Source organism: Dendropsophus ebraccatus, chromosome 6, assembly GCF_027789765.1.
Source record: "Dendropsophus ebraccatus isolate aDenEbr1 chromosome 6, aDenEbr1.pat, whole genome shotgun sequence".
Classification (NCBI taxonomy): Eukaryota; Metazoa; Chordata; class Amphibia; order Anura; family Hylidae; genus Dendropsophus; species Dendropsophus ebraccatus.
The window spans coordinates 86497856-86522966 of record NC_091459.1 but is presented as its reverse complement, the minus strand read 5'-3'; the positions used below and the strand labels follow the sequence as shown (position 1 = coordinate 86522966).

At 41.8% G+C, this 25111-nt stretch overlaps 1 protein-coding gene across 1 annotated transcript; it reads left to right on the top strand.

Moving 5' to 3' along the window:
* The first annotated feature begins 958 nt into the window (after positions 1-958).
* Positions 959-24261, top strand: LOC138795232 (extracellular calcium-sensing receptor-like). Its single transcript, XM_069974226.1, has 9 exons — positions 959-1066; positions 1516-1596; positions 3314-3455; positions 15111-15174; positions 17225-17519; positions 17618-18415; positions 20868-21095; positions 21716-21839; positions 23351-24261. Exons 1-9 carry the CDS (start codon positions 959-961, stop codon positions 24259-24261), a joined length of 2751 nt encoding a protein of 916 aa, XP_069830327.1.
* The last annotated feature ends 850 nt before the right edge of the window (positions 24262-25111 follow it).

Here is a 25111-nt window from a genome sequence, read left to right as displayed (position 1 = left end):
AAGGATGCTCTAAGCGCTAAAGATGCTTGCCATGAAGGGGTCGATTATGTCTGAGAATCAAGTAAACATTACAGCTATGTTTAAATAGTAAAATAAATGCAAAATGCAGCTGTATTTTCAATGTAATAATGTGTTCTAGTGTCTGATGAATTGACTATCATTGCAGACAGTAGATAAAAATGAGTGTAAAATTCTAATGAATAATGCTCATTCACTCAAAATTATGGCCATATTTTGGTGTGAATATAGCCTCAACGTGGTATTTTTTTGTTGAATTTAGAGGACCCAATTGTAATATATAACGAGTTCTGGAGTCGTTTTTTGACTTGGTAAATAGCTGAAAAGTGTTTAGAATTTTCGAGTAAACCTAATTTAAAACGGGGTTTCAATTGATTGCAACGGAACATGCTGAATTCTGAAAAACCATCGCTGACCCAAAAATTGTACAGAAACGCCCCAAGTACAAAATGTGTAGTTCATTTTACAGTTCACTATATGCTTTCTTGAAATATCAAGACTTTGGCCAGTCAAACACCAAAAATGCTGTGTGTGAAACCACCCTAAACTAGAAAAAGCATGGGAGATTACTGCAAACTCCTTGAGTCATCAAGTTCAATGTACTACAGTATGATGCAGTTAGCGCCTTGACTTCCACTGATTGTGGCTGTAGGCAGTCCCTGTGTTACAGTATGAATTGTTAGAGGATTTTGAGCTCTGCATTCAATTAGATAGAGCCCTGACAGCTATAAAGATATATAAAGAAATTAATCGCTTAATTTTTTATTTCTATTTAATGTAAAAAAAAAAAATTGACAGAATTCTCCTTTTTGATCTAATAAGATAGTCTGCTGTATGTGATGTAATAGGGGTATTATAATGTGCCGTGTCGCTCACACAATGAAAAAGGATGCAAAGCTCTAAATTTGTGAGATCCCTTCCAGAATTAGATATGATCTAAATGGCATCAAGGGAACAGAAAAGGGATGACCTAATTCTTCAGCTGTTCCCTTGGTGGGATATGTTTGTGTTACACATTGAGACAATGGCACTTTTTGTTAACATCCAGGTGACTGGTTTTCTAATCTGTCTCCTTGCTGCACTAAGTTGCGCTGACATGTCTTTCAATTGCCATAAGAAAGAGCTTCAATTCCAGCTCATTAAAGTACATAATAAAGCAATGATTTCAGCTACATTAAATGCAGTCCCTTGAGGACAATTTAGGAGTGTTCTGCTAAGCATCAAATCTGTTCAATTAAATCCTAACAACTATTCATTGTTTTTAAAATTTAAATAACTTACTAAACCATATTAGGTTATTAATGGCAAACCAAACCTGATATACAGTGTAGACATACAAACAATTGTCTATAATGCCTGTTTAGGCTTCCTTCACACGTACCGTATCGCTGTGTATTTATCGCTGCTTCTCGCACATAAATCCAAAGAGATACTGATTGCTATGGATTCTGGTGCGATTTTTACATGCAAGTTTTGATTTTCACATGATTTTCACAGGCGAGTTCAACACCACAAAAAACACAGCTACTTTCATGCGAGTTTGATGCAAGTTTTGTGCGAGAAATAAGCAGCGCTACGGTACCTGTGTAGGCACCCTTAATGGGAGATTTTCCCATTGTCCTTGGGTATCACATAAAGGATCAATCCCTCTACTCCTAGCTAGGTCATTAGAAAATAAACCACATCAACAGTACAAATCAATTGATGCCAATAAGCTCACGCCACGTTTTACAGCCATAAAATTAACATCTCCTTTTTTGCCCATTTAGGCTCTTTGCACATGGAGCAAAAGTGGCGGAATTCCATGGCAGAATTCTCTAAACGTTCATTCTTCAGTGCAGAGAGAGGAGGCGCGCGATCCTCCCATAGACTGTCATTATGACAGGGAGGCTGGGGGAATTCCGCCAATTTTGCTCCATGTGCACGGAGCCTAATGGACAGAAAATCAGCCTCCTTGTTTTTTTTTTTTTTTTTTTTCCCCCCAGCTGTTAAAAAAACAAAACAAAAAAAAACAATGGTTTCTTGTACAAATAGCCTTTCTGGACATTTTTTCATGAAAATCATCCATTTATTGACCAAACAGAACTCACCCCCGGGTGCTCTTACACATTCAGGTTTTGTTCATGTTTCAAAAACAGGTGAATATGAAGACCACCGTTGGTCAAACCAACACACATCCTCTATTGGCTGACGATATATATATATTAGTTTATCTTGTTACTATCTGTCTGTATATATTTTGGGGTACCGCCTCCATTTTGAAGCACATACATACCATATACACCCTCAGTGCTTCATCTTAGCATAATGTAAGTAATGTTCCCTGATGAACCTGGGGTATTTTTCTGAGGGGAAACGCGTGGAACAGCAGTAGATTTCACTGTATCAATAGCGTAATTGTGGTATAACAGACATGACATCCATATATCCTTGTAAGTTTTGTACATAAGTAGTATTTTGGTAAGATTTTGTACATAATATTTTGTTGTGTTTTATGACACAGTACATTCCTTTTTTTTGTCCTTTTATTATTTTTTCCCGGGCACTTAAATAGAGTAGGGACAGTCTACGTGGTTGGGGCCACCCTATTAAGGAGGTGGGCACCTCAAAAGGCAAGGAAAGACTGAGCCTAATAGAACAGGGCACACTTCCCCTATGTCTTGTCTCATCATTTAATACCATTCCAACTAACATCTAGGTACCACATACATCCCTGCTCACTATGTACAGCTGTGTACCTCTTTTGTTTTATAATAAAGGTTAAGTTTTATTATCATTTGACGAACGGTGGTCTCTCCTTTTCAGTGACATAGATTTAATAAATTACCACTGGGTCATCCCTATCTTAGGATCACGGACCTATACATTTTTTTCCCTTGTGTTTTGGATTTCCTTGAATATGAAGACCAGATGCCACATTTTCTTTTTGGAATAATTCTGCACCAAGGGTACACTGCAAAGAGTCGAAGCAGCTTTAGTTCTATATATTATATTATTTTCATAATCCACACCTGGTTTAGTTTCAAAACTGTATTACAAAACATGATCAAAGCCTGAATATGTAAAAGCACCCATAGAATAATTTTCCTGAAGACAGGGATTATTTGCAATAATTGTGAACCCCTGCCCCCATGAAGCCTAGGAGGTTTTTCACCTGGTTTAAGTCATATCTCATAGAGACTTTTTCAAAGGTCAAAAGAGAAAACTGTGAAGCAACTCAGCATAAAAGAGGAGAGACCAATGTTTTTTTTGTTTTTTTTTAGATTTTATTATATGGTGCTTTATGTTGATCCAGTTTCTAAAGAAGAAACAGCTTTTGAGTTTTAAGGATGATTCGATTCAGACCTTCTTTATTCCCAAGTTTTTACAGATTGCAGTGACTAGCAAGATTCCAAAGAATTTAGAGCATGTACCTGATACCCTTCCTCTGACTTTTGGTCAGTCTTTCTTACTGTCTGATGCCCCTTTTGTCGACACTTTTTGTAGGAATTGCTTCTGGATTTGAGAATTAACATGCACTTACCTGAAGACATATATCTGTTTATTATAATAAGATGAATGTACTTAATAAAGTTGTTAAGCAGACAGTTACCACTTCAGTTTACAGAGAAGATAGATTCCTCTAGATCAGAGATGTCAAACTCAGGCCCTCCAGCTGTTGCAAAACTACAAGTCCCATCATGCCTGGACAGCCAAAGCTAAAGCTTTGGCTGTCCAAGCATGATGGGAATTGTAGTTTTAAAACAGCTGGAGGGCCTGAGTTTGGCACGTCTGCTCTAGATGATCTTTAATTAAAAGAAGACAGATAGGAACATTGTTTTCCAAGGCTTAAAGAGGGTGTACCATGAGGTACATACTCTTTAATTTGACCCACTGATAGAACGGCGCCGTGGTCCGTTTTTCGATCCGCGGCCTGGTTCCCGTGTACGGCGCCGTTCTATGCACGGGTGCCGGACCGGTGCTCAAGCACTGGAGGTGGGCAGGCTCGCCCCCAGTGGGAGGGAGTTCCCCTTCCCTCTATGACACGGCTCCATTGCTTCTAAAGGAGCTGCGTCAGAGGGGAGGGAATGCCCTCCCACTGGGGGCGAGTCGGCCCGCCTCCAGTGCTCGAGCACCGGCCCAGTACCCGTGCATAGAACGGTGCCATACACAAGAACAGGGCTGCGGATCGAAAAACGGACCTTCCCTGTGATGGCGCCGTTCTATCGGAGGGTCAAATTAAAGAGGATGTACTTGATGGTACATCCTCTTTAAGACTTGTAATAATTTCAAGATGGTGTCTTGAGTCTTTAAAATCTATAATCCATAGGAAGGTAATTCAATGGTGAGCATCAGTTTGAAAGATATTTATTTTCACAGTTCAGTCCTTCAGGCTCACAGGAAGCTCCACAGGGTAGCAGTCCATCACAGTCCCTACTCAAGGATCTCCAATTTACTTGCTTCCCAGTTTGGCTTTTCTTCATCACCAATGTTTTTTTTTTAAAACAAAGGCTGCCTTTACACAGAGTTTTATCTGACAGATTTTTTAAGCCAAAGCCAGGAACAGACTATAAACAGGGTACAGGTCATAACGGAAAGACTGAGATATCGCCCCTTTTCAAATCCATTCCTGGCTTTGGCTTCAAAAATCTGTCAGATAAATCTCTGTGTTAAGGCCCCCAAAGACAGTGGTGTTTCTAGCAGTCTTCCTAAGTATTAAAGGCGTACTACAGGGAAAATGCGGTTCAGGGAAGAAACAGAGTGCTGCACCTCACACCTATGGCTGATACCAGTGCCGCTAGGCTAAATAAAAAACACATCAGAATTTTGTGTATGAATTGATCAAGCCATACTGCCCCATGTACCTCGTGCCGGTATCTGATACACATGGGTCCCTACACTAAGTCCACACCGTGCCAGTCAGTGGCCACCAACCCCGCAGGCGTGCACAGCCAGAGAACGGGGGCCATGGGACGGCCCTGCGACCCCCATGCCACAGGACCAGACCCAAAAACACTACACCAGAACCCGGCCAGCACCGCCGGCGGAGAAGGTCGCCCCCAAGCAGCACAAGTCTGGTAAGTGTAATACCATATCCATGCTTGTGTCGTTTGGGGGCAGCCTTCCCCGCCGGTGGTGCTGGCTGGGTTTTGGTGGGGCTTTTTGGGTCTGGTCCTGTGACATTGGGGTTGCAGGGCCGTTCCATGGCCTCCCTTCCCTGCAGGTGCACGCTTTGCGGGGTTGGCGGTCGCTGACCGACACGGTGTGGAGTTAGCGTAGGGACCCGTGTGGACCAGAGGACCTGCGCGGTGGTACACGGGGCAATATGGCTTGATCAATTCATATACAGACACTCTGGTGTTGATTTTTAATATAGGCCTAGTTGCATTAGTATCAGCCATAGATGGGATGTGCAGCCGTTCCATTCTCTCCAGTTCGTGTACTACAGGGAAAAGCTTTTTCCTCATCGTCCTCAGGCAGCACACTAACAGGTTAATGGATTTCCGTTAACCTGGAACAAAAGGGGTTAACCTAGCAATAAACACAAATAGATTAATACTGCAGACCTGGTATCACCCTATAAGAGCCACAAAAAAACCACAGAACACTATTTTTTTCTCTTCTCAGACAGAAGGATGTATTGTAAAAAGATTTTTTAAAAATCAACTACTGTGCCTGTTCCCGTCCCTGGGGTCTGATTATAGTGCCAGCTGTAAACCAGGGTTATCTTGGTCCCTCAGCTGCATCCACAATCTAACTCAATTATAACCAGGGTGGAATCAAGTGCATCTTTGCCTTGGGTAAGTTCAGTCCACCTTTCTCTGGCCCCTGAATGGTGCTACCTCATGTGCCATGACGCGAGTGGGTTCCGCTGTGGCCCGTCTCCATCATAACGCAAAAAATCACACCCCTTCCAGCCCTGTAGGAGATAAAATAAACACACCCCTAACAGTCACAATAGGGCCATTGTAATCATACCTATTTGCAAAAAAAAAAGGTTTAACTGTTAATAACAATAGTAAAACAGTAGAAAAGCTATGTAAACATGCATATCACTGTATTCAGACCGACCTAGAGAATAAAGTTAAAATGTCCGTTTAACTGTGAAGTGCATTACGTAAATGCAGATACCTCCCAAAATTAGCAGAATTGCATTTTTTATGCCAATTTTACCCCATAAATGATATTTTAGGGATTCTTTCATGAATTTTATAGTAGATTGAAAGGCGCTATTGCAAAGTACAGTTGTTCCTGAAGGAAACAAGACCTCACATGGCCCTGTAGATGGAAAAATAAAAGAATTATAGCTCTTAGAAGACGAGGAGGAAAAAACAAAAACGCAAAACTGAAAATTTGGTTCTGTCCTTAAGGGATTAAAGACGTGTTTCAGAAAGACTGGGCCAAACCTGAGAGATCTCAGTCTAATAAAAAACTTAAAGGGGTTATCCAGCGCCACAAAAACATGGCCACTTTCTTCCAGAAACAGCACCACTCTTGTCTCCAGTTCAGGTGTGGTTTGCAATTAAGCTCCATTCACTTCAATGGAACAAAACCCCACCCCAACTGAAAACAAGAGTGGTGCTGAAAGAAAGTGGCCATGTTTTTGTACAGGCTTGACCCTGATATGACAGATGAGTGGTTTAATTCTCCAAAAGTGGACCTACCTGCCACACGCCTTTCTAAAAATTATTTTTTTATTTTTTGCTAAAGAATCAGCTTTGTTATCAAGACATTGAGGATGGTTTGTAACAAGAGAGGACTTGTTAAAAGATCTTTCCCGCATGAAGAGAGCCACAATATATTTGTGTGATGCACCTATAGAGGCCTTAAAGTATTCTTCTAAATGTATGGCATTGTCTATCGCAGCAAGGCGTGCTCTTTGGCTGAAATTGTGGGAAGGTGACGTCCTGTCTAAAAATCACTTTGTATCTCTTCTCTTTCACCCATCCTCATTGTTTGGGCCACAACTTGAGGGCATTCTAAATAAAATCAATAATGGCAAAGGTGCTGTTTTCCCACTAAAGAAAAAGCCCTTTAAAGACTCCTTTTCAAGATCACCAAATAGGCAGTTTAATTTACGTTTGGAATCTAGGAGTACTTTTACCATTGATTTGCAGGATGCATACCTGCACGTACCAATCCTAAAGAAACACAGGGTTGCACAGGGTTTCTCAGAGTTGCTTTCCTGCATCACAAGAAAGTAGTTCATCTCCAGTTCACCTGCCTACCTTTCAGGATTACATCAGCACCTCATGTATTTACAAAGATTGCAGTGGTCTTAACAGCTCATCTAAGAGAACAAGGCATATGTATTACACCCTACCCAGACGACCGCTCTGTGCAGAGACACTTTGATGCTTCGCTTGAATCAGACAATGACCACGCTACAAGACCATGGGGGAGATTTATCAAAGGGTGTAAAATTTAGACTGGTGCAAACTGTCCACAGCAACCAATCACAGCTCAGATTTAGGCAGTGCTGAAAGGAAAGAGGAACTGTGATTGGTTGCTGTGGGCAGTTTGCACCAGTCTAAATTTTACACCCTTTGATAAATCTCCCCCCATGGGTTTCTCATAAACTCCAAAAAAATCAAACCATATTTTATTAACAAGTTTAACTTACCTTGGCTTCGTGATAGACTGCCAGCAAATGCTGCTGTTTCCTTCACCCGAAAGAGTGATGAAGATAAGGAATACAGTGAATTATCTGATCAGTATGCACCATTACTCCATCCGCTTTGCCATGTGAACCCTTTAAGGTGAGTGGGAATTGAACTCAACAAAATAGTGGAGTTATGGGGTTGCCTTCATGTGGATTTAATGGCCAATCGCAACAAGGCTAATCTGAAACGTTTCTGCTTTATATCCAGAATGGATCATCTGTTTGCAGTAGATTACCTATCAATTTCTTGGACCAAGATGCTTTATCTCTGCATTTCCAATGTTTCCGCTCATACTGAGAGCCCTGAGGAAAATTCCGGATGAGAGTGCCAGAGCAATCATCATCCTGCCATATTGGCCCCATCAGGAGTGGTTTCCATTCGCGTGGAGTCTATCAAAAGGCGAATTCTGGAAGCTGCCTCCGCAAAGATCTCCTGCAGCAGGACGGCCTACTTCACCCCAGCCTATCCAAACTCCACCTAACAGCATATAACATGAACTCCTCACTTTCAGCCTCAAGGAAAACTACTACCATGAAAGTCTATTCTAGAGTTTGGCATCTCTACTCCACATGGTGTGTTTCCAACAGCAGAGGAATCAGAGAAATATCTATTCTCCAATTTCTGCAAGATTGATTCTAATGGAGCCGCGTCATACAGGGGAGGGAATTCCCTCCCACTGGGGGCAGGCCGGCCCACCTCTAGTGCTTGAGCACCGGCCGGTAACCGTAGATAGAACGGCGCTGTACACGGGAACCGGGCCGCGGATCAGAAAACGGACCGCGGCAGCAGCTTCCCTGTGACGGCGCCGTTCTATCACTGTGTCAGGTTAAAGAGGATGTACCTAGTGGTACATCCTCTTTAAAACCTAATACGCTGAAGGTTCACCTAACAGCTATCAACAATCATCTAGATGGCCTGTTTTCCAGAACTATCCTCATCTCGAGATTCTTCAGAGCCATATCTAAATTAAGACCTAGTGTGGTGCCACCACTTCAAACCTGGGTAGGTTGATGTGTATATATTACTGATAGGCCATGGCTGTAGACTATCTGTAATATAAATTAAGACCTAGCTACCATAATCCAGTCCTGACCTGGGATCTTACAGTGGTGCTCAACTGTCTGGCTGAAGAACCATTGGAGCCCATTAAAGATGCAGAACTAAAATGTCTCTCATGGAAAACATTTGTTCTTAATTGCAGTGATGTCAGCCAGAAAAGCAAGCTTCTTGCGCTATCCTGTAAGGATCCGTATCTGAAGCTCCTCTAGGACAAAGTTGTCCTAAGAAATATGCCCAGGTTCTTGCCAAAAGTGCCTTCTTCGGGGAATATGAACCAGGAAATAATCCTACCTGTCAAACGCAAAGAACAAGCATTGCAGTTACTGGACATCAAAAAGTCCATTTCGAAGTACCTGGAAAAAACAGCCCGTTTCAGACAGACGGAAGCCTTGTTTGTACAAATATTTGGGGAAAGGATCAAGGATTTAATTTGTTATTGCTACTATTCCATAGGGTTCGAATCCCCTTATTCAATTCATGCCTACTCCACAAGATCAGCTGCTACATCTTGGACGGAGAGATGCCATATTCAGCTAGAGCAGATCTGCAAAGTTCCCTCTTGGTCCACACCGTCTACCTTCATCAAGCATTACCGAGGATTTAATACCCTACCCTCTTGGTTCATTGCTTTGAATGTCCCATTAGTGTGCTGCCTGATAATGATCAGGAAGTATAAAATTTACCAGAATTTTTTATTTCCTGGAGTCCGAAGGCAGCACAATATACCCCCCAATAAGTATTGCTTGCATACCATACAGTGTTCTGTGGTTTTCTTGAGGTTCTTATAGGGGAATACCAAGTGTGCTGTATTAACCCCTTAACGACATCGGGCGTAAACTTACGCCCTCGCGCCCTGGTACTTGGCGCATCAGGGCGTAAATTTACGCCCGATGTTTCCCCGATCGCTGCGTGTTCACACACAGCGGTCGGGGAAGATGGCCTGCTATAAATCATAGCAGGCCATCTTAGCTTCACGGCACGGGGGGTGGTTAACACCCCCCGTGCTTACGATCGCCGCTATAGGCTGATCAATTCAGATCAGCCAATAGCGGCGATCGGAACCTTTCCGGGTCATCGGCGACCCGATGACCCGGAAAAAAATGGCGGTCGGTGCTGTCCGAGGACGGCACCGACCGCCATTACTGTAAAAAGTAATGGTGATCGCCGTGCCACCGGCCCGATCGCCGTGAACGGCCGGCCGGTACCGGCCGGCCATTCACGGCGATCGGGCCGGTGGCACGGCGATCAGAGTCCCACAATATAGTAAATACCTGCCCTGGACCCCTCAGCTAGGTAGCCGAGGGGTCCAGAGCAGGTATTTGTACATTACTCACCTGTCCCGGGCTCCTGATCGGCGTCTTCCGGGTTCGCGGCATCCTCGTCTTCGTTCGGGTCTTCGGCTTCTTCCGTGACGTCACGTTCGGCTTCTCTCGGCTATTTTCGGCTCCAGCGTCGGCTCTTTCCGTATTTTGCGCTCTGCTGCCCTCTAGCAGCTGATATGTGTAATACACTTATCAGCAGCTACAGGGATGTTCAAATGTAGAAATTTTTTTTTTTTTTTTTTTTTTTTCAAATTTTTTTTTTTCTATTTTCCGCACCCTATCGCCGCTGAGTGTTGATCAGCATCGCACGAAAGTGCGCTGCTAATCAGCAACTCCTCCTTTTTGGCGTAGGGTGTTTTTTTTCTATATTCTACTGCCACGGTCTGCTTATAAGTGCCGCACATAAGTGCGGCATTTATCAGCAACTCCTTTGTTGGCGTAGGTTTTTTTTTTATACTTACTGTAAAAAAAACACGTAAAAAACACTACATTACACCACACTACATTGAATAAAGTTTGACACTACACCACTACATACCCCATATACCAATCCCCGTATAAAGATGGCCCCCAGGGTGTTTTCGGCGTCAGAGGGATACGTTATTATTACCTCCGACACCGAAACAGCCAGTGAGGATGAATGGGGGGTCCTTCGTTCCTCCATTCATCCTCATCATCCTCATCCTCCAATGACGTATCTGGGGGTAGCGTAGCGTACGCTGCCCCCCAGACACATCTTTTCCGCCAGTACCGTCCCAATAAGAGATGACGGTATGGTGTGAAATTCTACAAACTCTGTGAGCGTGCCTTAGGGTACACTTACAGATTTCGGGTACGTGCACACTGCGGAATGGCGAAGGATAACCCTTTGTGCATTCCGCAGCTGGCACCCGCCGGCGGACTGATGCAGGCATGTGTCTCCACCCGTGTCATAGAATCCATTCTATGCACGGACGGATTCCATCGTCCATCCAAAGAATGAACACGTTGGACGGAGAGCGGAATCCGCCCGTGCATAGAATGGATTCTATGACACGGGTGGAGACACATGCCTGCATCAGTCCGCCGGCGGGTGCCAGCTGCGGAATGCACAAAGGGTTATCTGTCGCGATTCCGCAGTGTGCATGTACCCTTAGAGTGTATGTAGGAAGGGACACCCGAATCCAGCCCCCAGATGCCCCCCCCCCCCCCCATCCTCAGAACAAGTGGGAAGATCGTCCGGTAACTGATCCTCCCACTGCTGGATAAAGGTTACCACCACCTGTACGGGGATAACTTTTATACCAGCACCCCCTCCTCTGGTCTCTCGCTGCCCTGTAGCTTGCAGCACGATCCGAACATATCAGAAGTAGTAATAGAGCCCTAATATTTAGCAGCCATGGAGCGGACCCAGCGCTTCTGGATATGAAGGACCCCGTATCGCACCAGGGCAACATTTTCCAGGTGACGTCCCCCACACTGGAGAACGGGAGACCCCAGAAGAAGTGCAGAGTGTGGCGTAACAGGGGGATCAGGAAGGACAACATTTTCCAGTGTGACGCCTGTCCTGATCCCCCCGGCCTCTGCATACTGGATCGCTTCAAGGCGCACCACACGTCATTGGGGTTCTACATTATCTAAATTCTGTCCCTTATTCCTATTTCAGGAGTCACGTTGATCCAGGGATTATTCTGATCGCCAATATGGAGTCGGGAAGGAATTTTTCCCCTGTGATGAGGCTACTGTCGTCTGCCTCACGAGGGGTTTTTGCCTTCCTCTGGATCAACACAGGTTGAGTTTGATGGACACCTGTCATTTCCAACCTTATAAACTAATAATTGGCCTAATACCCCCAAATAAATTAGAATTGTCCCTTTTCCCCAGCTAAGTAGGTATGGCCGCCATTTCCATTAGAGGATGCCATGTCGCAATTACAAAGCCTCTGTGCGGCCAGGACAGTAGAAACCCCCCACAAGTGACCCCATTCTGGAAACTACACCCCATAAGGAATCTAAGAAAGGGGGCAGCGGGGATATGGCCCCCTGGTGACGGCCACATTTGGGACGTGAAAATGAAAAAAATTGTATTTTTTATTTTCTCGGCACATGTTCTACGTAAGTGCCCGTCACCAGTGGGGTCCATATGCTCACTGCACCCCTTGTTAGATTCCTTATGGGGTGTAGTTTCCAGAATGGGGTCACTTGTCGGGGGTTTCTACTGTCCTGGCAGCACAGGAGCTTTGTAATTGCGACATGGCCTCCATCCTCCATTCCAGCCTCTAAATGGCGCTCTGTCCCTTTGGTGACTTGCCCTGTGCCCATATGGCACATTATGTCCACATGTGGGGTATTTTCGTACTCAGGGGAAACTACCCTACACGTTTTGTGTTCATTTTCTTTTTTAACCCCTTGTGGAAATGGAAAAAAATCAAGGCTAGACCAACATTTAGTGTAATTTTTGTAAAATTTTTACTCTAAATCATTAATCTTGTCATTTTTTTTCATTTTCACAAGGGGTTAAAAGATAAAAAAAAACATTTAATGTGTAGAGCAATTTCCCCTGAGTACGGAAATACCCCACATGTGGACATAAAGCGCCATGCGGGTGCAGGGTAAGCCTCCGAAGGGAAGAAGCGCCATTTGGTTTTTGAAGGCTGGATTTGGATGGAATGGATTTCGAGGGGCCATGTTGCATTCAAAAGGCCCCTGTGTTGCCAAGACAGTTGAAACCCCCCACAAGTGACCCCATTATGGAAACTGCACCCCTCAAGGAATGTAACAAGGGGTGTAGTGAGCATATGGACCCCACTGGTGACGGACACAAATGTGGAACAATGTGGCGTGAAAATGAAATATTACATTTTTTACACTATAATGTTGGTTTAGCCTTGAATATATCATTTTCACAAGGGGTTAAAAGAGGAGAAAAAAAACAAAATGTGTAGCGCAATTTCCCCCGAGTCCGTAAATACCCCACATGTGGACATAAAGCGCCATGCGGGTGCAGGGTAAGCCTCCGAAGGGAAGGAGCACCATTTCGTTTTTGAAGGCTGGATTTGGATGGAATGGATTTCGAGGGGCCATGTTGCATTCAAAAGGCCTCTGTGTTGCCAAGACAGTTGAAACCCCCCACAAGTGACCCCATTATGGAAACTACACCCCTCAGGGAATGTAACAAGGGGTGCAGTGAGCATATGGACCCCACTGGTGACGGGCACAAATGTGGAACAATGTGGCGTGAAAATGAAATATTACATTTTTTACACTATAATGTTGGTTTTGCCTTGAATTTATCATTTTCACAAGGGGTTAAAAGAGAAAAAAACACACAATATGTGTAGAGCAATTTCCCCCGAGTCCGTAAATACCCCACATGTGGACATAAAGCGCCATGTGGGCGCAGGGCAAGCCTCCGAAGGGAAGGAGCGCCATTTGGATTTTGGAGGTTGGATTTGGCTAGAATGGATGATGAACGCCATGTCGCATTTACAGAGCCCTCCTGCTGCCAAAACACTGGAAAGCCCCCACAAGTGACCCCATTCTGGAAACTGCACCCCTCAAGGAATCTAACAAGGGGTGCAGTGAGGATATGGACCCCTTGATGACGGGCACATTTGTGCCATGAAAGTGAAAAAATGAAATTTTTCCCTTTCACGTCACATTGTTCCACATTTGTGCCCGTCACCAGTGGGGTCCATATGCTCACTGCACCCCTTGTTAGATTCCTTGAGGGGTGTAGTTTCCAGAATGGAATCACTTGTGGGGGGTTTCCAGTGTTTTGGCAGCACGAGGGCTCTGTAAATGCGACATGGCCCTTGAAATCCTTTTCAGTGAAATTCAGCTTCCAAAAGCCAATTGGCGCTCCTTCCCTTTGGAGGCTCGTCCTGCGCCCCCTTGGCACTCTATCGCCACATGTGGGGTATTTCTGTACTCGGGAGAAACTGCGCTACACATTTTTTGTCTTTTTTTTGCCTCTTATCCCTTTAAGAAAATGAAAAATTGAAGGCTAGAACAACGTTTTAGTGTAAAAAATAAATTTTTCTTTTTTCACGCCATATTGTTGGGAAAATCTGTGAAGCACCTGTGGGGTCCAGATGCTCACCGCACCCCTTGTTACATTCCTTGAGGGGTGTAGTTTTCTAAATGGTGTCCCTTTAGGGGTGTTTTTTAGGTTTTGACACCCCAGAGCCTCTGCCAACCTGAAGTGGTACAGTCAAAAATGACCAAATATAACGGAGGCGTTGAAATTCACTAGGCGCTCCCTTATATCTGAGGCTTGTGGTTGCGTCAAATAGCGCAATAGGGCCACATATGGGGTATTTCTATAAACTGCAGAAACGGGGCAATAATTATTGGGGTGCATTTCTCTGGTAATAGGTTTATAATTATGAAAAATATTGGATTACAATAAAATCTCTGCACAGAAAATTAAAATTTTCAAATTCCTTACACACTTGGCTTTTATTTCTGTGACTCCCCTAAAGGGTTAAAACACTTTCTGGATGTGCTTTTGCAGAGTTTGGGGGGTGCAGTTTCTGAAATGGGGTGCTTTGTGGGGCTTTCTAACATACAGGCCCCTCAAATACACTTTAAACCTGAACAGGTCCCTAAAAATATCTGATTTTGAAATTTTACTGAAAATTTGGAAATTTGCTGCTAATGTTTTAAGCTTCCTATCGTCTAAAAAAAATGAAAGATAGTTTAATAAATACCGCCAACATAAAGTAGACATGTTGCTAATGCTATTTAATATATAATTTATGTGGTATAACCACTTTCTGTATACGCAAAGAAGTTTCAAAGTTGGAAAAATGCATTTTTTCACATTTTTTCACATTATTTGGGTTTTTTTCATAAAGATTTGTTATGAGTATCGACTCCAATTTACCAGAAATGTAAAGTACAATATGTCACGAGAAAACAATCTCAGAATCAGCCGGATAGGTAAAAGCATCCCGAAGTTATTAATGACTAAAGTGACACTGGTCATATTCATAAAATTTGTCTCTGTCATTAAGGCCATTTCAGGCTCTGTCCTTAAGGGGTTAACCTATTTGTGTTTATTGCTAGATTAACCCCTTGTGTTCCAGGTCAACGGAAATCCATTAACCCGTTGGTGTGCTGCCTTCTGACTTTAGTAAATAAGAATTTCAGGCAAGTAAATTTTAAACTTCTTTTATATGAACTGATTTCAGAAAGTAATATAGATTTGTAATTTACTTCTATTTAAAAATCTCAAGTCTTCCCTCACTTATCAGCTGCTGTATGTCCTGCGGGAAATGTTTATATTTCAGTCTGACACAGTGCTCTCTACTGACATCTCTGTCCATAGAAAACCTTTCCTGCTCTGGACAATTTCTGTCTCGAACAGGAATATGTGGCAATATTTTGAGACTCTATACATTTTTTTATTGGGTTGAATATATAGACTTTCAACCGAATGTTATCCTATGAAAATTATACAATTAGTCTTATTTATTCTGTTCATAGGCATAACTAACATATTGTTCTCCCTTGTTTTTATAAGATTTTAATCTGAACACATAATTCTTACAGTCACATAGCGTTTTTAGATTTATTAAAATCAACACAACACTTTTCCTTCTGTTTAATTTACCGAGAAAATTTCTCTGGTGGGAAGAGCTCACTCACATCATGTATAATCAGGACTGACAGGAAAGACTCTTGTCAGCTTGTGCATCCATATTGGAATCTCCCAGAGGGCCTGACAACAAAGTTGTTGGACAATTAAACCTGAGCAGACAAGTGTTCTGGAGGGTATAAATGGGGGATTGGTGTAGCAGATCTCATAAATCCTGAAGATGTTCTGTTACATGTTGCATTTGCTGTTGTATCATGTATGTTGCTGTGAAATAATCCTCCCCTCCTGTAAACTAGACACAAATGTAATCCCAGGCATATTCAGCTCCGGAGATATAGTGATTGGAGGAGTCTTCCCGATCAGTAGATCTAACAATATGGGGTCTACAATGTTTACTTCAAACCCAGCAGCTCAAATGTGTGATGATAGGTGGGTGTTTCTATCCTATGGGTAATTTTTATTTAGCTTTTTGTCTCTCTCTCTCTCTCTCTATATATATATATAGTAAAGGAGCAGCAAATGTTGCTTATGGTCAAACATTTGTGAGCAATTTATGGTATTTGAGCATTTTATGCCAAGCTGGCCACTTTAGATAAAGCTCGGATCTGGTGTAGGCCTGAGCTGCCCAGGGACAGATTTTTTTTAAGGGGCCAACTCCTTTTAATCAATCTCTTAATTAATCTGGTGAAACAAATGGCAGTGAGGAGTTTACTAGGGTCCAGTTTGTGATATATCAGATTAGAAAATTCACAGTATGCCCTCTATTCTTTCTTTCTTTATTATGCTACATATGATGACATTTTTTTAAAACTCCATCCACATTTGTTGTTCTGTACCAATATGAAACCACACCAATTCTTTTGCATGTTACCACACAGTATTTTTGCTAAGTATTTTGTAACCCATTGCTTCTCATTTCCAGTCCTCAGGCCTCACCAACAGGCCATGTTTTGAGGATTTCCTTAGTATTTCACAGGTGATATAATTCAGGTATTATCACAGGTGTTCTTTGTATGGGATATCCTCAAAACGTGACCTGTTGGTGAGGCCTGGGGACTGGAATTGAGAAGCACTGTTGTAACAAAAACCAGGAGTGGATTGAAAATACAGAGAGGCTATGTTCACACAAATTGAGTGGATGGCCGTCATTTAATGTCAAATAACGGCCATTATTTCAAAACATCACCATTGTTTTAAAATTATGGCAATTATTTAAAATGGTGGCCATCCAATCAATTTCAACAGTGTGTGTAATTATAGCCTGTGTTTTCAATCCTCTCCTGGTTTTGGTTGCAAAATACTGGACAAAAATGATGTACTCCATTGAAGTCAATGGAAAATTGGCCAGCAGCACACAAACGGTATAGAATAACGTCCGTTATTGATTACAACCATCCAAATAATAAACATTCTTATTATTTGCGACCTGCTTTTGCAAAATACAGCTGTTTTTCTTCACCTGTTTACACACTGTTTTATTTTCACTCAAAATTATGACTATAGTTTGATATTTTTTTCACTCCAGGTGAATATAGCCTTATAAGTATTATTTGTATATTTTCTATGATATAAAAAAATTAACAAATATTTATGTATCTTTAGCTTTGATTTTAGGAGCTTCCGTTGGATCAGAACTATGATCTATGCCATAAAACAGATTAATAGTAACACTTATCTGCTCCCTAATATATCAGTAGGCTATGCAATCTATGACACTTGTGATAATATAGCGCAAACAGTGAAACAGATGTTCATGCTGATCTCTGGATCTGAAACAAAAGATATACCAAACTATCAATGCCCAAAGAAGTCCACATTATCTGCTGTTATTGGCGAATCAGCTTCAGCTATATCCATAGCAATGGCAAGGATATTGGGAACCTATTACTATCCACAAGTAAGGTTAATGATAAAATAGATGCATACGAATATTTTTTACGACATTGCATTGAACATTGTTGTTAGAGATTTGTTCTGTTCTCTTTATATTCCTAGATCAGCTATTTTTCCTCCATCAATGTTTTAAGTAATAAACAGGATTTTCCATCCTTCTTTCGTACCATACCAAGTGATACATTTCAGACCACTGCCTTGGCAGCCATAGTGGAACGCTTTGGCTGGAAGTGGGTGGGCACTTTGGCTGAAGACAATGATTATGGGAAAGTTGGAGTCCAGCTGTTCACCGAGCAGGTTGTACGACTTGGAGTCTGTATCGCATTCTCAGAGACAATTCCATTAGTGTATTTCAAGACTAAATACTTGCAGATTGTTCAAACTATAAAACAATCTTCAGCTAAAGTTATCATTGTGTTCTCCGGAGATACCAACTTACTACCACTGGTTTGGGAGATAGCCAAGCAAAATATTACTGGCAGAACTTGGCTGGCAAGTGAAGGCTGGAGCACATCTACTTTTGTCATAGAAAAGGAGCACACCAGTTTTTTCAGGGGCACGTTGGGATTAGCAATACCCACAGGAAGCATCCCAGGCCTTAAAAAATTTCTATTGCAGCTAAACACTGAACAGGAACCTGTAGATTTTATAACCAAATCCTTTTGGGAAAATTCATTTGAATGTTCTTGGCCAGATCGTACTAAAATACAAAACAATATGACAATTTGCACTGGCAATGAGGATCTGTCATCAGTGACCAATACATATATAGATGTGTCACAGCTGAGAATTACCTGCAATGTGTACAATGCAGTATACGCTATCGTACATGCGCTCCATAGCCTATGGTCCTGTGACAAGGAGCCATGTATGGGAGAGAGAAATCTGCAACCCTATCAGGTAAATGCGTTTTGTGGTCTATTGTTTGACATAGTCAGATGTGTATTTAATATGTTGTGTTTTACTACAGAGGAGTATTCAATAATATCTTTTTAATGGGCAAAAGTTCCCCACCATGCTCCATATTGTATCTGCTATGCCTCTTTTTCTGCAGACTTTTTCTTCCATGCTAACCTGCATGTGGGTGATCAATCAGCAGCCTCTTAGAGGAGAAATGGCGGGGTGGTGAAAATTTTCCTGTCCCCCGCAACACAACATCACTACTCACGGTCCCCCGCCGAGCTCCGGATGCTTTGATGTCATAGCCCTGCTCAGAAATGCTCGCTTAGCCAATCAGAGGTAGGACACCTCTGCCGTCACTGACTGGCTGAGCAAGTAGTTCCTGTGGGGCCATAATGAAAAATGAACTCGGGGGATTCAAGAGACCGGACGCTGACAGAGAACTGGTGGCTGTGGAGGCACTGGGAAGGGTAAGTATGAATTCTTTATTATGTTCCCACCACCCCCTGCCCACCTGGATTTTTCACCTTTGCACAGAGTACCTCTTTAAATTCACTTTCCGATAGTGCCTGGGTCCTTGTTGATCTTCACTTCTTGGTCCCTCACCCAACACACAGTAATACCCATCAGTCATTCACTAATTGAAGCAGGTTGCTGCTATGGCTAGTGATTAGATAAGTGGTTTTTCCTGTGTACTATATATGTTGTGGAAATCAGCGAGCACCTGGACACTGTTGAGATGGCAACTGAAGGGGATCAGAGAGGTAAGTACCACATTCTTTATAACCCAGTCTGTTATATTTATTTTATTTTATACCATTGGACAATCCATTTAAGCCATGGATCCTGCCCCGAATGTCTGATAGATATGGTTTATGGCCACCAGAGGTAGTTGAGAGGCTTAAAACGGCCCAGCTGAAACTGCTGGGTCATGAAATCTATGAAATCATGTTAAGTTAATATAACTAATGAAATGACTAAATATGAATACATATAATCTTGTGATAAATATATAAATGGTATGTGAAAATGTAATTTTATGTAAATAAATGGTGAATGCATCTGTGAAGTTAAAGTGTCACTGTCGTTAATTTTTTTTTGCAGAAATCAATAGTACAGGCAATTTTAAGAAACTTTGTAATTGGGTTTTATTAGCTGAAAAATGAACTTTTATCATGAAAAAGCAGTTTGAAGCTCTGCCCCCTGTCTTTATGGTTTTCCTATGGAGAGAGAAAGTAAAGGCAGCAAAACAGGACAACAAAGAGTTAATTTACATTCAAATCACGGGCTCTCTCCTCTGCAATCACCACTGACCTCTCTGACCTCTGAATAGGGCTCTGAATAGCTCCCCCGCTGTGTTATCCTTTGTTCTCAGCTCTCAGCTGCCAGCTAATCTTGCTCCTCCCTTCTCCCCCCTCCCCTCTTAATAGAACAGACAAATCCGACTGATGAAAAAACAGTCAAGATTTCCTGATTCTGAGCAGTGGATGACAGAAAGGAGAGGAGGGGGGGGGGGGGGGCCTGGGAAAAGGCTTTTTACATGCAGATAATGGCATATTTGGCTAATAAACCCAATTATAAAGTTTCTTAAAATCGCCTGCAAAAAAAATATTTTAACGACAGTGACTCTTTAAGGTTTTCCCATCTGGATGCTTAAAGTGTACATGTCGTTATAACTTTCACAATCTAAATCAACAGTAGATGTGAAATAAAGAAAGTTTGCAAATTACATTACTATTATTATTATTTTATTATTATTATTTTTTTGTTATTATGCTGTAAAACAAAGCTGAACTTACTAGAAATCCAGGTCCAGTCTCCTGAAGGCAGATTTTTAGACTTGTGCTGATTGACACGGCTCAATGTGTCCACCAATCACATGACTGCCTCCTATGTGAGCGCTCAGATGACCTAGGATACACAGGAATTCCTGTTATCTGACTGTTTCCTGATTTTTGAAAAAAAAAAAGGAGTCAGAAAACAGGAAGTGCCGTGTTTTCCATGATAACTAAAAAATAAATAATGAAAGTAAATTGCAAACTTGCTGGTCTCGTGTTGAGCGCTAGCTCACTCCCTACCCTTACTGATATTAAAAGCTTGCATTGTATGGGAGCCGTGGTTTGTCTTGTTCGGCCCGTTTTCCCGGTCACGGGCCTATATCTGTTTGCATTTCTGCTGTTTTCAGTTGTATGAGTGCCTTGGCGCCCGTCAGGCTGCCAGATGTTCTTTGTTTCTTTTTACTGTAAATTGTGAAAATTGAATAAAATTTAGAAAAAAAAAATAAAATTTGCAAACTTGCTTTATATCACATCTACTGTTGATTTAGATTTTGAGAGTTATAACGGCAGTGACACTTTAAGTTTTATGGAAGTGGTGGGTAGTTTCAGAAGCTGCATAGTATCACATTGGCAATCATTGCATCAATGTATCTTATGCTTTTTTCCCCTTGCAGTTGGTAAAAGCTTTAAAAGCTGTAAATTTCACAGACCCAGATGGAATTTATCACTATTTTGACAAAAATGGAGATCCAGTGGCAAAGTATGATATTGTTAACTGGCAAATGGAAAAAAATGACTTTCTAACGTATAAGAAGGTGGGAAGCTACTATGGCAGCACCATTATGGACTATCAGCTAGTGATTGATGAGCAGATGACCTTGTGGAATGGAGGCGAGTCTAAGGTTTGGTTTATTAACAGTACTTTTCCCAAAAATCATTGCCGTTCTTATCCATGGGCTGTTTCTATTATTGCAGTTCATAACTATTCAAGTGAATGGAGCTAAGCTGCAATACCAAGCTATATACAGACTGTAGACAAGCATTGGATTGTTTCTGAGGAAAATAAATCCTACATTTCTTTATAAACCTAAGGCTAGGTTCACACTGCGTTTTCAGCATCCGTTTAATGGATCCGTTTTTTGCAAAAAACATGCATTTGTGTGCATCTTTTTTTGATCCGTTTTTCCATTGACTTCCATTATAAATAAAACTGATCAAAACGGATGCGGTTTTTTTCACGGACAATAAAGTACTGTTGACACTACTTTTTTGACCGTTTAAAACGGATCCGTTAGACGGATTGCAAAAACGCAGTGTGAACCCACCCTCAGTAACTTCTTTATGTCTCTCAAAGTTTTCAGTTGTATGATTTTATTTAACAGTATATATAAGCATTGAATTACCGTGTCTGTTATATATCATTTTCTGTTCCCCTCCTCTATCAAATCATTGTATTACAATTTCTATCATTACTATTAGAATGGCGAATATAGTAATCATTTATTCCAATTCTTCATCTTAGCCTCCACTATCAGAGTGCAGTAGAAGCTGCAAGCCTGGATTTAGAAAAAGTATCTTGCAGGGGCAACCAGTCTGCTGCTTCAGTTGTATTTCATGCCCAGATGGTGAAATATCCAATGGAACGGGTACCACTATTATACTTTATTTGTGTTCTAGTCTTAGTACTGTATAGAATAGGTGTAGACAACCTAGAAATGTGGAGATCTACTATTTTAACATGGGAAGGCCTTGGGATCCACTTGGTCCTAAGACAGGACAAGGGTATAATGGTGTGGCTATGGGATGAATTGGCATCATAAGTATGGCTAGAATCATAACTGTGCCTGGATAGATATGACTTTCTAAATGATATTTAGCAGAACATGTAAGAAAATACAGCACTGATCAGATGTAGTCACCAGGAAATTAGACAATAGTCCAATGTTTAGTGACTTACAGCTATCTGATGCAAGCAAGATAAGAGACAGAGGTCATGCTTGTCCATCAAGCTTCAAAGGGTCTGCAGAACAAAACATAACTGTAGCGGGCCTAGGACATGGAAAACCTTAAAGGGGTTATCCAGCACTAAAAAAACATGGCCACTTTCTTCCAGAATATGCAAAAGAAGAGCCCGTGGAGCCTCATCAAAGAGTCTCGAAACACAGGACTAGCCAGATATCCCTCCGGGAAGGACCCAGCCAAGGGGTGGCTCCTGTAAGGAAACCACCAAAACCACCAAGAGACTCTTTGATGAGGCTCCACGGGCTCTTTTGTTGCATATTCATGTTTCCCAGGGGGCTAATCACCTAGGACTTCACTGCTTTGAGCGCTTTCACTATCAGCCGGCGGTGTTGTGGTTTGGCTGGTCTCCCTGAGATCAGCGATCTGTTTCTCTTGTGGCTCTGCTAGGCATTGTTCCCACCTAGCCAGAATCCTGCTCCACTCTGATGAGGGGCAACATCCCGAAACAGCTGTATGTGGCTGTATGTGGCCTGGCCTTGGTTTTTCCCTTGTCATTACATTGACTTATAGGGCCACTTAATATGGTGGTTTCCTTACAGGAGCCACCCCTTGGCTGGGTCCTTCCAGGAGGGATATCTGGCTAGTCCTGTGTTTCAAGACTCTTTGATGAGGTTCCACGGGCTCTTCTTTTGCATATTCATGTTTCCCAGGGGGCAATGCACCTGGGACTTCACTGCTTTGAGCGCTTTCACTAGCAGCCGGCAGTGTTGTCGTTTGGCTGGTCTCACTGGGATCAGCAATGTTTCTTTTGTGACTTTCTTCCAGAGGCAGCCCCACTCTTGTCTCCAGCTTGGGCGGGGTTTTGCTGCTCAGTTCCATTGAAGTGAATGGAGCTTAATTGCAAACCGCACCTGACCTGGAGACAAGAGTTGTGTTGTCTCTGAAAGAAAGTGGCCATGTTTTTGTAGCATTGGATAACCCCTTTAAGCTTCTACTATATTTAATTGTAGACATGTCTTAAAGATGCAGATTTAATTGAATTCAAGGAGGGGAAACCAGATAGTACCCCAAAGTGTGCACATCTGGATAGATCTATAACTAGATAGATAGATAGCTGATAAAGATCATAATAGCTAGATAGATGATGATGATAATATTGTCACTACATATCTGTTGTTTTTTCTTTTCTTTTTAGACTTTACTGACTGTATAAGGTGCCCACCTGACTACTGGTCTAATAGGAATAGAGATGCTTGTATTCCTAAGGAGGTAGATTATCTGTCTTTCGGAGAGCCACTTGGAATCACATTCTCTGTGGCTGCTACACTGGGTATCTGTCAAACTCTTCTGGTTGTAGGGGTATTCATAAAATATAGGAATACCCCAATTGTCAGAGCCAACAACGTAGAAATGAGCTTCCTGCTCCTTATGTCATTGACATTGTCTTTTTCTGGGGCCTTCACGTTCATCGGAGAACCCTCCAGTTACCTGTGTGTGCTCAGACAAGTAGTATTTGGCATAAGCTTTGTCCTAACTATATCTTGTATCCTAGTAAAGACTTTAGTTGTCACTCTTGCTTTTACAATGTCAAGGCCCAACCAGGGTGTGATGAAATATTTCCACCAATCACATCAGAGAATACTGGTTGGATTTACAACAATTATTCAGATTATTATCTCCATTGGGTTTTTATCATTCTCTTCGTCTTTCACAAAGAAAAACAGAGAAACTGTAATGACTAAGATAATTCTAGAGTGCAACCGGGAGTCAGAGCTGGCGTTTCTAGTTTCATTCGGGTATATTGGCCTGCTGGCATTACTTTGCTTCATCTTGGCTTTCATGGCCAGGAATTTGCCAGACAGTTTTAATGAAGCAAAGTTTATAACATTCAGTTTATTAGTGTTTGTCATGGTCTGGGTAAGCTTCATTCCTGGTTACATTAGTACAAGTGGCAAATATGTTACTGCAGTGGAAATCTTTGCCATTTTATCATCCGCTGCTGGACTGCTTGCGTGTATATTCTTTCCTAAGTGTTACATTATATTGCTAAAGCCAGAGCAAAACTCTAAGAAAAATCTTACCCGGCACCCACACCTTGGAAAATGATTATGACGTGTCAGTGTTGAGTATTGATCTGGAAGAGAAGATGGTAAAAAATGGATTTAGTTGGTCTATTATGGCCATGACTAGATCATTTGTGTAAGTCATTTTAATTGGTTCATGATAGACACTGTTCTACATACAGTATAACCTCTGGGCTGCTGCACATTTACATCAGTAGTGCACATCTTTCATAAATTTCGCACACTTTCTAACCATGGTCCCTTTTTCTGCATACTTTCTACTTTATCAAACTGTTAAAAAAAAGAAATAAAGAATATTAAAAAAGTGATTTTTTTTTTCTTTACATGTCATTTGACCTAAATTAAAACTCCACCTAATTTTTTCTTTGGTGTTAAGTATTTCAATGGGCCATATTGGTTCACTTCTGAGATAAATAGCCACACGAAAACAGGGCTGATCCTTTACATACGCCTCTCTTGTAATGTCTGGTCATCGGACCTTTTTGTTTTCTTGCTATTTGGCTGTTGTTATATTCTCCATATGACCTGAATATGCAAGTGTATTCATGCATATTATGTTTTTGCCTAGATGCTGTACCTGGATACTCTTTGTTTTGTCTCCTGTTGTATTGTTATATATAAAATGGAAAAATAAAGTAAAAAAAAAATAAAACGTAGTTAAAAGTAAAGTGCAATAATCTATACTCACCAATAAAGAAATAATCAAAATGTTGGATAGCAAAACTCTGCATACAGTTATGTCACCAGCACATATGTAAATAATTACATGCACCTTGCCACAAGAAAGCGTTAAATTGCTTCAATCCCCCCCTGTAGAGAGATCATAGACATCATGCTACAATAAACTTCTAGACATTTTTTCGATTGAGATT

Bases quoted from the DNA above. Each gene is read 5' to 3' on its own strand.
- LOC138795232 (XM_069974226.1), top strand. From the start codon at position 959: ATGGCATCAAGGGAACAGAAAAGGGATGACCTAATTCTTCAGCTGTTC. The intron at 1,067-1,515 runs GTGACTGGTTTT...TGATTTTCACAG, and splicing joins CACTTTTTGTTAACATCCAG to GCGAGTTCAACACCACAAAA. The intron at 1,597-3,313 runs GTACCTGTGTAG...ATGTTGATCCAG, and splicing joins GAGAAATAAGCAGCGCTACG to TTTCTAAAGAAGAAACAGCT.